General features: G+C 49.0%; 1 protein-coding gene across 2 annotated transcripts in view; it reads right to left on the bottom strand.

Annotated features, from left to right (window-relative positions):
* The window catches only part of SCUBE1 (signal peptide, CUB domain and EGF like domain containing 1), a 123,467-nt gene that overhangs the window by 90,326 nt on the left and 16,009 nt on the right, over positions 1-17,132 (bottom strand). For both annotated transcript variants that reach the window (XM_068970777.1, XM_068970776.1), the window contains exon 3: positions 11,126-11,254. In XM_068970777.1, the coding sequence (XP_068826878.1) occupies positions 11,126-11,254 (129 nt within the window). The remainder of the gene's footprint in view (positions 1-11,125; positions 11,255-17,132) is intronic.

Here is a 17,132-nt window from a genome sequence, read left to right on the forward strand (position 1 = left end):
TGGCTGCAGGCCTGAGGCTGGAGAAGGCCACTCCACCCCCAAAACACACCTGGGTCTCCATCACTCCACCTCACTGCCCGCTGCAGGAGCTCCCTGGTTCTGTAATGATTTGGGGAAAGAAGGAAGCCCATTTATAAAGGTGCACACTGAGTCCAGTGTGTTTCTTTTTCTCAGGCCAAAGAATTTCCATCAGATTAACAGTTGTAAAAAGCTGAGAAGGGAAGTGAGTCTGAATCCAGCTTGTCCTCTGACAGTGACTCCCTCCAACCAAGTGTGTTCAGACCACGTGAATGTGGGCCAAGAACAGGGACCAGCGGGGAGGGAGGGCAGAAATAAGACAGGAAGAAACCTCCACAGTTTACCTTGAAAAATATTGCTGTTTATGGAGTAAGTGTTTGACTGAAACTGTTTAGTTTCACATTAAAATGGTCGGCATTCTTTTTCCCAGCAAGAAATGCATTTGCGCTGTTGAAGTATAAAGACAAATAAACAGAGGCGAGTCGAGCCTTCATCAGGGGTTCAGGGAGCAACACATTGTCTCCAGCTGTCTTCCAGGATGAGAGGGGGCGCCTGCAAAAGGGCCGAGGCGCAGCCCTTTCATCTTGCCAGGGACCAGCCCGGTGCGGGGAAGAGCTGTGACCGCCGCACCGCCGCGGAGCATCTGGGCGCCCACGGTGCCTTCCTCCCACACGTGCAGCTGGGCTCCCGGGCCCCACCGGGCCCTGCAGAGCTCCTCTCCTCCTCTGCTCCTCTGCCTGGTGGCCTCTGGTGCCACCCGGTGCACATCTGATTCTGCCAGACAGGCATCACGTTCATTTTGGAGACCACAAAACCGAGACTAAGAAAGAGGTGACATGCGTCCAAGGTCACAAAGTGAGTATGTGGTAGAGCTGGGATGGACAGCCCTGATGCCACGTGGCCCATGTCAATGGATGAGCCCAAGAATCAGTGCAAGAGGAAGGGGCAGGTTCTGACCAGGGAGGGTGGTGGGCCGTGGCTCACTGGACAGGAGCACTGTGTGGAACACGTGGGGCAGTCCCCACCAAAGGACTTCACACCCAGCTCAGGGATGAGGCTCATTTCCCCATCTTCACTAGCTCAGAAAAGACATCCATTCTCTTTAAAAAGTATCCTGACCGCACACTAGGAATAAGTGGTAATTAGGCAATTCACATCTGTCGAGCCCTTGTTGAGTGCCAGGCATATGCTCTGCAAAGCTTATCTCATTTGGTCTCTGCATCATCCCTGTCAAATAAATGCTGCTATTAGCCCCACCAAACAGATAAGGATACAAGGCCCCAAGAAATGAAGTTATCTGCTCAGGGTCACAAAGTTGAGTGATGGATCCAGGATTCAAAACTATGCAGGCTGATTCCCAATGTTCCTCCAGGACTGGGAATATGCCATTCATCTGCAAACTGGAAGCTCCCAGCCCAGGTCACAGCACAGGGCAGGCACTCAGGAGATCTTCTGAGATGAATGACTGTTAAGAGCTCTCAATTTTGATGCCATCTAGAAGCTCTCAGTTCAGTTCAGTGGCTCAGTTACGTCCGACTCTTTGCGACCCCACGGACTGCAGCATGCCAGGCCTCCCTGTCCATCACCAACTCCCAGAGCTTGCTCAAACTCATGTCCATCGAGTTGGTGATGCCATCCAATCATCTCATCCTCTGTAGTCCCCTTCTCCTCCCGTCTTCAATCTTTCCCAGCATCAGGGTCTTTTCCAGTGAGTTAATTCTTTGCATCAAGTGGTCAAAGTACTGGAGCTTCAGCTTCAGCATCAGTCCTTCCGATGAATATTCAGGACTGATTTCCTTTAAGACTGACTAGTTGGATCCTGCAGTCCAAGGGACTCTCAAGAGTCTTCTGCAATACCACCGTTCAAAAGCATCAATTCTTTGGCGCTCAGCTTTCTTTATAGTCCAACTAGAAGCTCTAGGCTCTCACATTCCCCTGAACCCCAGACCTGATTACCCCATAGACTCTGAACTTGTATAGCGTATCCACTCAGATGGCTATTGATTATGTCAAATTGAAGTTGGCCCAAAAGACTCTCGGAGAAGGCAATGGCAACCCACTCCAGTACTCTTGCCTGGAAAATCCCATGGACGCAGGAGCCTGGTAGGCTGCAGTCCATGGGGTTGCTAAGGGTTGGACACGACTGAGCAACTTCACTTTCACTTTTCACTTTCACGCATTGCAGAAGGAAATGGCAACCCACTCCAGTGTTCTTGCCTGAGAATCCCAGAGACGGGGGAGGCTGGTGGGCTGCTGTCTATGGGGTTGCACAGAGTCGGACACGACTGAAGTGACTTAGCAGCAGCAGCAACAGACTCTCAGTCCACGCTATCCCCACTCCACAATCTGTCCTCCCCCCAGTCTTTCCCAGAAGCTACAGAGTAACTCCAAGCAAAAAACCAGCAGTCACTCTCGGTTCCTCTTCACTCCTCACTTCTTACATCTAATCCATCATCAGTCCATTCTGGGTCCATTTTCAAAACATACGTGAATTCACCCACATCTCATCACCTCCACGATTGTCACCTTGGATGGGCCACCAACATCTCTGATCTAGACCACTATAATGGCCTCTGTCTCCTATTTCCTGTTAACACATTCTCTATGTAGCAGCCAGAAGGCAAATCTATTAAGACATCAATCCCTGGTTAAAATGGCCCATGGTTTCCTGGCTAATTTAGAATAAAATCCTAACTCCCTTCTAGGGCCTGTAAGACCTGACATGACCTGGCCCGGCTCCCTCCTGAGCTTATCTCCAGGCTTTCTCCTTCCCTCCAGATCCTCCAGGTACAATGACCTGTTCCCAAACTCACTCAACTTGTCTTGTCCCTGGCCACTGCCCTTGTCCTCCCCTTTTTGCCTGGAGGGAAGATCTCCCCTAGGTCTTCGATGGGCAGCTTCCTCCTCCTCCTGAAGGCCCTTCACCAAGTCCCCTCCCTGTGAATACTGGGGGACCTCTGTAACTGCCTTGATGGGCAGAGCTGGGTGGAAGTGCCTTTAGAGCAGACTGTAAAACTGCATCTTGTTCTCCTGGGACCCAGACGCTATGCTGTGAGGAAGCCCACACCACCCTGTGTGGACAGACCACACCAAGAGGCTGCCCAGAAGTGTTCTGGCTGACAACCAACTTCAACCATAAGACATCAGCAGAGAAGTCTCCAGATGATTCCAGCCCCCATCAAGGCATATCCAACTTCAAGTCTACCCAGCTGAGGCCTAAACACAGAGCAGCTGAGACAGCCATCCCCACTGCATCCTCTCTGAATTCCTGACCCACAGAATCTGCAAGCAGAGTAAACTGGTGTTTCATGTCTGTCCCTGAGTGTGGGGAGGTTTTTAATGCACCAGTGGTCACAGGTGTACCATGCTCTCCAACACTGTTGCCCTGCCCATCACTTCCTATCACATAGTTGTTGTTCAGTCACTCTGTTGTGTCCAACTGTTTGCGACCCCATGGACTGCAGCACGCCAGGCTTCCCTGTCCTTCACTATCTCTCGCAGTTTGCTCAAACTCATGTCCATGGAGTCAGTGACGCCATCCAACCATCTCATCCTCGGTCACTCCCTTCTCCTCCTGTCCTCATTCTTTCCCAGCATCAGGGTCTTTTCCAATGAGTTGGAATCTCTGCATCAGGTGGCCAAAAGTATTGGAGCTTCAGCTTCAGCATCAGTCCTTCCAATGAATATTCAGGGTTGATTTCCTTTAGGATGGACTGGTTTGATCTCCTTGCCGTCCAAAGGACTCTCAAGAGTCTTCTCCAACACCACAGCTCAAAAGCATCAATTCTTTGCCATTCAGCCTTCTTTATGGTCCAACTCTCACGTTGGTACATGGCCGCTAGAAAAGCCGTAGCTTTGACTATAGGGACCTTTGTCGGCAAAGAGATGTCTCTGCTTTTTATATACTGTTCAGGTTTGTCACAACCTTTCTTCCAAGGAGCAGGCGTCTTTTGACTTTGCGGCTGCGGTCCATCAGTCATGTTATTATTTTTCACTGCAGGTGGCCTGACTGCACTTACTTCACTGAGTTCCGTGCTTCCTTGCGCGCTGTCTCCTCCCTGCGCTGCTGTGGGCGCTTGCTGCTTCGTTCACCACTCGGGGTGCCTTCAGCATTTAAAGCTGGCGCTGGCACGCAGCAGGGCTTCTGAACATTTTTTTGAATAAATGAATGGATGAATATTGGATGGAGCCTTGTGTCACCTGTGGTTTGAGCCATGAACATTCCTGGGTTTCTCATGAATCTGGGGGTCCCATGACACGGGCTCCATCTAATTCCCCTGGATCTCTGCCACGTGCCCAGCACGGACGTTTGCTGAGCCTGAGGACCTAGGATACAAGGCACTTCTTCAAACTCATTTATTTATTCACTTTACAAATATTTATTATATGCCTATGATTTGCCAGACACAGCACTCGATTCTGAGGAGGAAGAAGGAGAGATAAAGAAGAGAGCTTCTCCCTACAGGGGAAGAAGACAGAACTCCAGCACAGGGCCAAGTGGAGGTGTGTACAATGTGGCTTTGGAGAGAGGGGAGATGCAGGGACAGGGGTCACAGGGAGCAGCGCTGGACAGGAGGGATGGAAGGATGGTGGGTGTAAGGCTGGTGGGGCCAGAGGGCACGGGTGGGTGAGGATGAGAGGTGAGGAGAGGAGGCTGGCAGTGCCCTGGCTTGAGGGGCCTTGGGAGCAGATAAAATGGGTGCTGCTGTGAAAGCGACGGGAGCCACGTGAAAGCGTTCAGTGATCACAGGGCTCTGTGAGGTCACCCGGGGAACACAATGTGCCAAAGAAGCTCAAGGGTGACAGAAAGCTCTTGCATAGGTAGCAAGGACCTGCCTGGGGGGCAGTACAGATTTGGGGGAGCTCTCTAGAGCAAGGGCTGCCCCCATCCCCTTTAGCAGGCCACCCACCAGCCTGGGATGGCAGATGCTAGGATTTCACAGAGTCCCAAACTTTCAAACTCCCAATGATCCAGACCAGCCTCCCAGAGTGGGGTCTGTTTCAGGTGCCATGGGGAAGGGGTAGGTAGTAGCTTACAGGCTTGAACTGGCCAACGAATAGATCTGGGTCCTGGTCCCAGCTTGACCACTTACTGGCTGTATGACCTTACATGGGTCACTTTCCGTTTCTGAGCCTCAGTTCCTCATTTGTAAAGAGGGGATACTAATGGCTTCTGCTCAGGGATGCGTGAGGACCAAGTAAGAGAATGTCAGCACAGCATCCTAGACGACTCCGGGCACACAGCAGACACTCAGCTAAAGTCCGCTCACCTCACCTAAGAGGAGCCTAGCACGAGGTAAGTGCTCAAGAAGTGTTAACGGGAATGTCGCGATCTGCTTAACAAAACAACTTTTCTGCTGAATCTGTGCAGATGACTCCGCTTCATCAGGGGAAAATGTGCTGAGAAGCAAGTCTGAAATTCAAACTGTGAGCAACTTGAGAACCGTATTTTTCAGTAAGTCAAGATAAAGACTGGGGTCGCAGAGAACATCTGGCTAAGTGAACTAATGGCTTTAGGGGAAAAGGAGACTTGCTTTGTGGAGTCGGGAAAAAATTATCCACCGCTGTATTTAATTTAGGATGAGAAAAAAAACCTTATTCTATTAGCCTAAATATTGCTCTTATGTCCAATTGCATGGAGTTTGGAATAATATTTTTCAAACAGAACTACTGCTATTTCAAGTAATTACAACGCTAAAAGCAGTCATTTGGGGTTGAGCAAGGATCTCATCATGGTTTCAATTCCCTCTGGTGTCATTTTCTGTTATATTTGAGAAATTCCTCAATAAAGATGTCAAATAGAAAGAGGGTTTTACTCCCCAGAGGACAGATTTGGCCACCCTCCAGGACACGGTCCCAGGCAAGCCATCTCCACAAGAAAATAACCTCATTTGCTCAAAAGAAAAGAAAAGGTTCAACTGTGAAAACCCAGGCAAGAAAATAACCCTTCAGCCATCAGCCTCATTTCTCCTACGAGCTCGGAACGCGTTTCAGACTGTGCTGACCAGGCTCAGTTCCAGCCATCATCATGAAGGAATTCGGTGGTGGCTGAGAGAGGGATGTTCCAAGCGGACGAGACTTCTGACCGAGGCTTTTGGAGGCAAAACAGGAGATGCAGACAGGCCTGACTGTCCCTGACGGGTGATGGTTGTGGGGTGGGGCTCAAGGGTGGCTGACCAGAGCCGGTCAGGGCTGCACAAAGCAGAGAGAATGAGGAACACAGAGCCCTCCCCAAACTCGGTCAGCTTCTCATAGCCACCAGCACCCACTGAGGGCAGGCCTTGTGCTGGAGGCTCTATCAGGCAGCATGAACACAGTTCCTACTGAGGCCGAGCAGAGGGCTAAATGACCAGCAGGTTGTGAGCAACAGAGAAAGGTGGGGCGTGTGGCGATCCGGACTGTACACACACTCTCCCAAGAGGGGGCCTGATGCAGATCCTCCCAGTTGCTGCTGTTCCCACAGGGAGGCGCCCCTGCTCGGGCCTCATGCCCGGAGGGTCCCCGCTCTGCCGCTCCTGTGGCTACAGCCCTCCCCATGGAGGGGGCAGTCCGCAGGCGGTCATGGCATCTGGGTGTTTGAGGCCCCCCAGATTCCCTGTCCAACCCCCCCTCCTCCCCTCGCCCCGCCAAACATGTCTCTTCTCAGAAGGACAGATAACAGGACCAAGAAAAAGGGAAGAAGGCTTTGGGGCAAATGGCCAGGGCTTACACATTCAGGTTAGGGTGCCCTCAGGTGCCTTGTGGTGTAGGACAGGGCCAGGGGTGAGAGGAAGGGGTGGGGAGCAAGCATTGCCCACGCGACCACTTTCTGGCACGAAACTCCAAGAAGTCCTAGAATTCTAAATTCCACTCCAGCCTGCCAAGTCACGAGGAAAGAACGCTTGTCAAGGCAGAAGAGACTGAACATATTTTAGATTGAAGGTTCCTAACGACCTTTACATATCTGGCCATGTGGGATATGCATTCCTGCCCCAGACCCACAAAGTCAGGGATGGGGGGATTAGGGCCAAGCAGAAACAGAGCTGGAAACACTGAGTTTTATGTGACATCCCTTGATTTATAAATGCGGACAAATAATTCAATCCTCACCGCCATCATCATCACATCAGCGATAGGGGGTGAGTGGGAAGGAAACCAAACACGTTCACGGGCTGGACTGTGGGTGGCGAGCCTGAAACCTCTGCAGCAGTGTGGCAACACCCCTGACCCGCACAGCACCTCCCCAGCAGTACGCTCTGCTCTCCAGATCTACTTTCTTATGTAACTGGCACCGTGACCCTGAGACGGGTATTCCTGACCCATTCTGCAGTTAGGGGAACTGAGACTTGGAGAGTCTGAGTAACTGCTCTCAAACTCATGAGTAGTGGTGACAGAATTTGGACCACATCTTCCAGCTCCATTAAGTCCAGCTTCCTCTTACAGCGTGACGGTTTCAGCCAGTGTTTACAAGCCTCTGAGATCCCGACACTGAGCTGGGCACATTTTCAGCGTTTTGTGGGTGAGGGGGTTGTGGCTCTGAGTTGTCAGGCAGGGCTGGAGCCGGTTGGAACCGAGGTCTGACTTCTCCAGAGCCGGAGTTTTGACATGAGAAGGAAAAAGCCCAAACATCAAGACGTCTGTTGGAAAGCGTCTGCCCTCAGCTAAAAGCAGAGGAGCAACAGAGAGAGCCTTTTCTCGGCTGCCATATGCATGAGTTAGAGCCGTATGAAGTTGCAATCTGTGCTCAGAGGTGGGGGTGGGGAGTCTTACCCAGTTCCTTAAATTAATCAGTATAAAAAGAACCCACTATGGAAATCACGTTGTTGAAACAAAACCTGCACAGACTCCATTAGTCTGGAGGTGTTGGGTATACCTGCCTGCCGTAGCCAGGAATATGGGTGCTTACAAGCAGGTGATTGTAGCCAGGTAAGAGAGGGGTGATGAGAAGGGAGGCTGTGTGTGTGACACAGCCCGGGGAGTGCAGACAGCAGGCCTGGCCCCAGCGAGGTCTCGGAGGCGTCAGACTAGCCCACCGCGATGCGTCTGGTCTGAAGGTCGACCAGGCTGAGTAAGGCCCGCGACGTTTGCGCGTTCTGAGCCACCCACTCTCTAGCTGGCCGGCACCCACCCCACTCAGTCCTCGCGAGAGCCCTACAGGACAGTGACTGCGGATGCTGCTTCTGGGGAGGGAACAGGCCTAGAGGTGAAGCGGCCAAAGGTCACACAGCTGATAATTGACGAACCAGGGTCAGAGCTCAGAACCTGCAGGTCCGAAGGTGTGGCCTCTTGACCACTGGGGATATGCCTGCTCCTGTCAGGATAAGCCCGACAGGCAGACTCTCAGGTCTGTCTTCACGGACAAATCCGTTCCTGAAACGTACGCTATCATCTGAAAAAAAGGGCCAACAACCTGGAAGGTTAAATGTTTATGCTTCTTGGGAGGATTACATGAGATAAAACGTGAACAATACTGAACGTGGAGTCTGGTACAACAAACGCAGTCCAGCCTCAGTTCTCTCCAATCTCATCGAAGGCTCTGCCTTCCCCTGCAGCTCCACCTCCCGCCATTCCTCCCACTCCCCCCCGAGCCCAGCCTCCAGGAGCCACCCACGGCTCTCCACACAGGCTCTGCCCTCACCCCTACCTTTGGAGATCCTGTTCAAGGCAACTTCCTCTTTGAAGTCCCCCAGAGGAGTTAGGCACACTTCCCCCCAACCCTCCAATCCCACAGCCCACGCAGGGTAACTCTTCATAGACCCCTCTGGGCTTCCACAGTCTGCTGTCCAGACCTCCGTTTTGGCACTTTCTTTGGGTGTAATTACATGTTTACAGATCTGTTTCCCATAACAGCTAATCTGAGATCCAATATGCATTAAACAAAAACAGGCAGAGGAACTGAAGATGGATACACTGCTAATTCTAGAGGCGTTTCAGAGCACTGGGGGTGTCCAGCTTCCTAGCATGCATGCTCAGTCACTCAGTTCTTTCCAAGTCTTTGCGACCTCCCTGCACTGTAGCCCGCCAGGCTCCTGTGTCCATGGGATTTTCCTGCAGGAATACTGGGGTGGGTTGCCCTTTCCTCTTTCACAAGCTTTCTATGCATACACCAAAAACCCAGCTGGCACGATAGAAGGTTTACCCAGCCCTTCCAGGAGACATTGCATTGAGTGCCATAAAAAAATCCAAATAATCCTTTTGACCCAGTAGTTCCAGGAAGACTTGCTAAGGAAACAGTTGGGAAAATAAGAAAAAATGTTTTATGCCCAGAACCACCTCTGGGTTCTGATGGCAAATCAAACAAACAAAATAAGCAAACAACGTAAATGTCCGACCACAGAAGGGTGGCCAAGTCACCTACAGTAATACTGATGCCTGTTTGCTGACTGTACTCACCAAGCACCAGCCACTTCACGGTGCCATTTCATTCTCACACACAACCTGGGGAGGCCGACAGCATGTTATTCCCGTGGCTGTCAGGGTGATGGGAACACCTGCCAAGACTGAGCGCCCTGGGACTTGCACACTTCTCAGCTGCCTGGACACGATCGCAGTTACTGCTCACAGCAGCGTGTGAGACAGCTGCTCTTCACAACCTTCCTTTACCAACAAGACACTGAGGCTCGGAGGTGTTAAGATGCTAAGCCCATGGTCTCACCCCTGAGGCTCCAGTTGTTGTTCTCCGGGTCACTCAGCAGCTGACAGCAGAAGATGGCTGGGGGGACAGAGGCATCTGTTTGGAGACCATGGGCTTTCTATCAGGAGCTGTTCCTCCTGCCGTGGACCACAAACCACCTCTTTTTATGGGTTGAATTACATCCCTCCCAAGATGCTGAAGTCCTGACCCCCAGGGCCGGTGCAGGTAACCTTCTTTGGAGATAGGTTGCTGGCAGATGATCAAGTTAAGATGGGTCGGCAGGGTGCCCCCTAATCCAACAGGACTGTGTCCTTAGGAAGAGAGGACATTTGGACACAGAGACGGGCATGCAGAGAACAAAAACGATGTGAAAACAGAGACAGAAAGAGATCTACGCGCAAAGGCAAGCCCGAGGCTACCAGGAAAGACGGTAAAACAGGGCCTCCCTCTAAGCCTCATAGGAACTAGCCCCGCTGATGCCACAGCTTCAGACTTTGAACCTCTAGAACTGTGACAGAATAAAGTTCTATCCCTCAGTGTGTTCCTCTGTCACAGCAGCCACAGGTTGTTAGTCACTGATCAAATGATTAGGCGACTAGGAAAGTGGTGCTGACAAAGGCCAGGTACCTGATGGCAACTACAGGTAGTCACAGCCAGGGGCCTGAAGGCAAACACACCAGCGAAACTAAGATGCTTTCCAGTTTCTCTTTGTTCTTCTACATTTTCCCAATTGCACCCAGAAAGTTTGCATTACTCATAAATGTATACAACCGGCTTAAAAATATATGTATTTGAACTAGGAGAATGTGGAAGTATATAAGAATCCTTGTTATGGGCTGAATTATGTTTCTTCCTAATTTATATGTTGAAGGTCTAATCCTTACCCTGAGAACGTGGCTGTATTTATGATAGGACCTTTAAAAAGGCAATTATGTTGAAAATGAGTTGTTAGGATGGCTTCTACTCCAATACAACTGGTGTCCTTATAGGAAAAGATTAGGGCAGAGAGAGAGAGAAACACCAGGTACATGCATGCAGAGAGATGACCATATGAACGCACGGCAAGAAGGCGGCCATCTGCAAGCCGAGGAGAGACCCTCAGACTAAAAACAAACCCACCAGCACCTTGTCCTCGGACTTCCAGTGTCCAGGACTGTGAGCAAATAAATTCTTGCAGTTTAAGCTCCTCAAGCTGTGCTATTTTCTTACAACAGTCCTAGCAAGGACTTTTTTCCTAATCATTGTTGTTGTTTAGTCACTAACTCATGTCAGACTCTTTTGCAACACCATGGACTGTAGCCCTCCAGGCTCCTCTCTCCATGGGATTTCCTAGGCAAGAATACTGGAATGGGTTGCCATTTCCTTCTCCAGGGGGTCTTCTCGACCCAAGGAACCAAAAGTGGATAAGCCTTCCCACTGCCCTCAATGTTACCAGCTGGAGTTGAGAAAGAGGCAGGGTGTGCCCAGTGGGCAGGGCACAGCTGCCTCACTCACCCAGGCAGTTGTGTCCGTCGTGTGCCAGCATGAAGCCGTCAAAGCAGGTGCACCTGTAGTTCCCCGGGATGTTGATGCACTCATGGACGCAGCCCCCGTTGTAGTAATCATTCTCACACTCGTCGATGTCTGCAAAATGAGGCGCATGAGAGGTGTCAGAGGAAGACCCCGGGGGTCCTCTCTCCCCCCACCACTGAAGACACTGGGACACGAGTGGTTAGGGGATGACTCAACAGGCATTCATTAACTCAAGTCCTTGCTGGGGGCGGGGGCGCGGATCCAAAGGTTACAAAGATGAAGATCTTGGCCTTGGAAGGCAGTCAGCCACCAACTTGGGGAGCAAGGTCATGTGGCAGGCATGTTTGGAGTGACTTTCAGAGCCCCCGATGGTGAAGCAGGCAAGATTCACACCCAGCTCTGGCCCCCTTGAAGCTCTCTCAACACTAACAGCATGCAAGGACCCTATATAAAATCCCCCCAGGCTAGCTGTTTTCAGGCTATTTGAAAGTTGCCCAGAGTGGAAAGCTCATTACTTGTGAGAGAGGGGCTAAGAAATAAATGAACTTCTCATACCACCAAAAAACCTAACTTCTGGAATGAGACAAAAGGCTGTATACTACCCCCCCAGGGTTTCTTTCCAGATCTGAATTTCTAGTGCTTTAGTTTCCTTGTTACAACAAAGACTTCTGTCTTATGAACAACGGCTAATAGCCTTCCTAAAGGTCACCCTTTTTGCCGTTCTAAGTGTTTCTCAACATTTCCCATCAGGGGTCAAAGAGCTATCAGTTCTGGAGTTCCAGAGAGATTCGAGAGGGCCTGGAGAGCTATAGCAGCGAGTCCAGTTAACATTCAATGAGCTACCCAAGTCCCAGGGGTGACACCATGTGTCATTAAGGCCCCAATCCCCACATTAACTATGAGGCACAGACCCCCGTCATCTGTATTCCAATTTTACAAGGGAATCGAAGAAGCTGAGGCACAGCAAAGCCAAAGCCTGGCCAAGGGTCACACACCTTGATGTGTTATATAAGTGGGATTCGAACCAGTGCAATTCCCCATCAGAACGAGGGGTACTGGTGGCGTTCAACCTACCCACCTCGACCTCTACAGGCCCACGAAAAGATGGCAACCGGAAGCCTCTCAAGCAGATCCGGAAGTGTTCCCACAGCCTAACCGGAAGCAAGGATTTTTAACGAGAGGTTCCACCTGTGAAAGCCAGGAAGGGGCCACCCTTAAGCAGAGAGGGAACTCAAGGCACACTTGGCTGCTTCCACAAACGCCTGAGGGGATGGCAAGGGGGGTCACCCAGCTTTGCGCTCTTTCCACATAGTCCAGAGGACAGAGCTACACACAGCAGAGAAAGCCAAAAGGGCCAATTAATGTTCAGGGGCAGGTATGTCCCATCTGGAAGACAGAGCCTGTCTCATGAGGTAGTGAGCCCCCTGACTCTGGAGGTGACCAAGCACTGTCTGGACACCTGTCTGCCAGGAATGCTGCCAGCAGAGGAAATACTCCAGCCCTGAAAGTGCTGGAATACAGGGTCTGGGCTGTGCAGCATCCTCCTGATAGCCACCCAGCCATAATGAGGGAAGAACAAGCAGCCTGGATTGCAGAGGTGCAAGAGACAGGAGGCTTCCTGCCTGCAGAGGCCACCAGTGTCTGCTGGGAAGCAGGCTCAGTGCTGTAAGTCATTTGAATTGCTTTCAATCATTATACTTAATGTACTAAGAAGTTTTAAATAACATTAAAGGCAGAGTGTAAGATTTTGTGTTTGAAAGGGCACATGGATTTATAAAGACTGAGATATTGATTACCACTCAATCTCTGTGGCTCCAACCTTGTGCCAGAGCCCCAGATATACCAATCTAACTCTCTCTCCCCCTAGATTGCCCACATTCACTCCAAAGGCAATATGGCCCAACTTTAACTCATCAACCTGCACTTCCCTGGGGTTCTCCATCCCAGTAAATATTGTTATCCTTCCATTTCTCCACTGACATCTAATCAGCTACCAACATGTGACTCGTCTACACTCTTCACATGGGTGCAGTCTGCGAACTGGTCACCCATTTCTACTATCCATAAACATGGCACCATCTCTCAGCTGATCCAAACCAGCATCTCCTAGACTATTGCCTCCTTCCTTTCATTCATGCAGGTGACTCAGGACAACATGGCCTGGTCCCAACTCTGGGGGTGGAGCCTGGTCAGTCTAACCAAACAATATATGGAATTAATGGCTGTTATTGGTCCCAGTGTGGGCATGTGACTTAGGCTGGATCAGTCAGACTGAGGGGAAGGAGTTTTACGTCATGTTGGGTAGAAGTCGCTCCCTCTCACTTTGTACCTCAGTAGTAAATATCTATTCCTGAAACATACACCAACCCTCTGGAGTAGGTATTTTAACTCCATTTTATAGTTGAGTAAACTAAAGTGCAGAGAGGTAATTGCTCAAGGTCACATAGTAAGTGGTAGGGCAAGGATCAAAACAAAGTCTTGCTGTTTACAAAGCCCATGTCTTTTCTAGTGGAGGTGATGGAATTCCAGGTGAGCTGTTTCAAATCTTAAAAGATGATGCTGTGAAAGTGTTGCACTCAATATGCCAGCAAATTTGGAAAACTCAGCAGTGGCCACAGGACTGGAAAAGGTCAATTTTCATTCCAATCCCAAAGAAAGACAATACCAAAGAATGTTCAAACTACTGCACAATTGCACTCATCTCACATGCTAGTAAAGTAATGCTCAAAATTCTCCAAGCCACGCTTCAACAGTATATGAACCATGAACCTCCAGATGTTCAAGCTGGATTTAGAAAAGGCAGAGGAACCAGAGATCAAATTGCCAACATCCATTGGATCATCAAAAAAGCGAGAGTTGCAGAAAAACATCTGCTTCTGCTTTATTGACTATGCCAAAGCCTTTGACTGTGTGGATCACAACAAACTGTGGGAAATTCTGAAAGAGATGGGAATACCAGACCACCTGACCTGCCTCCTGAGAAATCTGTATGCAGGTCAACAAGCAACAGTTAGAACTGGACATGAAACAACAGACTGGTTCCAAATCGGGACAGGAGTACGTCAAGGCTGTATGTTGTCACTGTGCTTACTTAACTTATATGCAGAGGACATCATGCAAAATGCTGGGCTGGATGAAGCACAAGCTGGAATCAAGATTGCCGGGAGAAATATCAATAACCCCAGATATGCATATGACACCATCGTTATTGCAGAAAGCGAAGAGGAACTAAAGAGCCTCTTGATGAAAGTGAAAGAGGAGAATGAAAAAGCTGGCTTAAAACTCAGCATTCAAAAAACCAAGATCATGGCATCCGGTCCCATCACTTCATGGCAAGTAGATACGGAAACAATGGAAACAGTGACAGACTTTGTTTTCTTGGGCTCCAAAATCACTGCAGATGGTGACTACCATGAAATTAATGCCATGAAATCACTGCCATGAAATTAAAAGATGCTTGCTCCTTGGAAGGAAAGTTATGACCAACCTAGACAGCGTATTAAAAAGCAGAGACATTTCTCTGCCAACAAAGGTCTGTCTAGTCAAAGATATGGTTTTTCCAGTAGTTACGTATGGATGTGAGAGTTGGGCTATAAAGAAAGATGCATGCCGAAGAATTGATGCTTTTGAAGTATGGTGTTGGAGAAGACTCTTGAGAGTCCCTTATCTATCTACCTTGTGCTGAAGAAGAATAAATGAAGGTTGAAGAATAAGGGAGAGCTGGTGAATGTATGCAGAGATAACGATTGGTAATTTCAGCACAGTTACAAAAGGAAGGCCACAAATATGGCTCTGAGACTCTTAGAAGCCAAGGCAAGGAGGGAAACACAATCAGTTACAGAGTCACCACATCCATAAAATTCAATTGCACCAACTGTTTTAAGACGTTGTCTGAGAAAGATGTCTTTCCCCAGTTAAGAGAATCATACACCCAAATTTGCCCGGTGAAGCTCTAGTTTATGCCTGTTGTCTGATAATTACTAACAGCAACCTTTCTACTATCAAAATGATAAACTATTTGATCACCACACACATAAGGCATTATAAGGAGACTGCTTCTATAAAGAGATTGATTGGATAGTCAGTACAACAACTCTAGGACTTCCCTGGAAGTCCCGTGGTTAGGACTCTGCTTTCACTGCAGGGGACACAGGTTCAATCCCTGACCGGGGAACTGAGATCCCGAAAGCTACGGGGAGCAGACAAAAAATAATAATAAATAAATAAACTAAAAATGAACTTAAATACCAAAAAACAACTCTACCCTTTCCCTTCCTTTGACTCCCCATAGTGTAGGCCACAGTGGATGCGAATGCCCTGAAGAGAGCAGTGTGTACTGTTCACATTTCTTCCTTTAATCCATTCCCAAAAGATTCCCCTAGATCCGAGCACTTAGAGTGATCAGTTCGTCTCCAGTCACCAGCCCTGGAGTGCTCCCACAGGCTTCTGGAACCAACCTGCTTTACCTGCCCATCCAGAATCCTGAACGGAGAACCATCTGCTGCTCACAGATCAAACCTCCCCTGATTTTCTGTATCTTTGCCTTGAAATTTTTTTTTTAAATCATCAATTTTTTTTTTAATCATCTCTCATGCACCCTTTAATGCATGAGAGATGAACACATAAATAAACAAACAAAAACTCTGCCAAAGCAAGTAGGTTTATTATTGTAAAAACCGTATCCAAGAGCCACCAGCCTCAGAGGGGGTCCCGCAGGCCTCCAGGATGCCCATCAGTCTCAGGCCAGTTAAAAAATATTTTTATTGAAGTCCTGAATACTCATTGGAAGGACTGATGTTAAAGCTGAAACTCCGATACTTTGGCCACCTGATGTGAAGAGCTGACTCATTGGAAAAGACCCTGATGCTGGGAGAGATTGAGGGCAGGAGGAGAAGGGGACAACAGAGGATGAGATGGTTGGATGGCATCACTGATTCAGTAGACATGAGTTTGAGTCAACTCCGGGAGTTGGTGATGGACAGGGAGGCCTGGTGTGCTGCAGTCCATGGGGTCGCAAAGAGTCGGTCACAACTGAGCGACTGAACTGAACAGTTGATTTACAATGTTGTGTTAATTTCTGCTGTATGGTAAAGTGATATATATGTATATATACGTTCTTTTTAAATATTCTTTTCCATTCTGGTTGATCACAGAATACTGAACATAGTTCTCTGTGCTATCCAGTAGGACCTTGTTGTTCATCCATTCCATATATACTAGCTTCCATCTGCTACCCACCGTCTCCCTCTCTAGCCCTCCCCTCAAGCTCCTCCCCCTTGGCAACCACCAGTCTGTTGTCTATGTTGGATCACTATTTAAGGACCGTTAAAGCTAGAGAATGAGGAACAGGCAGATGGAGTGGGGAGAGGGTGAAGGAGTGGAGGGGGGCAGAGCCAAGCTCTCTAGTTATTTAATCTTTTTTTAAAATTTGAAGTGTAGTTGATTTATGATAGTGTGTTAGTTTCAGCTATACAGCAAGGTGATTCAGTTATATATTTTCAGATTATTTCCCATTATAGGTTATTACCAGATATTGAATACAGTCCCCTAAGCTACGTGGCAAGTCTATTGCGTATCGTTTTTACGTGTAGCAGTTTGCATCTGTTAACCCTATGCTCCCGATTCCTTCCTTCCTCCTTTGATGACCGTAAGTTTGTTTCTATGTGTGTGAGTCTGCCTCTGGTTTGCACATAGATCCATTTGTATTAGCTTTTAGATCCCACACGTAAGTGACGTAACATTTGTCCTTCTCTGTTTGACTCACTTCATTTAGTATGACAATCTCTAGCTCCATGCATGTTGCTGCAAATGTCTCTGTTTCATTCTTTTCGATGGCTGAGTAATAGTCCATTGTATTGTGCTGGCTTGGCCAACCCAACGTATATGCACGGCATCTTCTTAAACCACGTGTCTGCTGATGGACGCTTGGGTTGTTTCCATGTCTTGGCTATTGTAAACAGTGCTGCTGTGAACATGAGGGTGCATGTAT

Source organism: Capricornis sumatraensis, chromosome 4, assembly GCF_032405125.1.
Source record: "Capricornis sumatraensis isolate serow.1 chromosome 4, serow.2, whole genome shotgun sequence".
Classification (NCBI taxonomy): domain Eukaryota; kingdom Metazoa; phylum Chordata; class Mammalia; order Artiodactyla; family Bovidae; genus Capricornis; species Capricornis sumatraensis.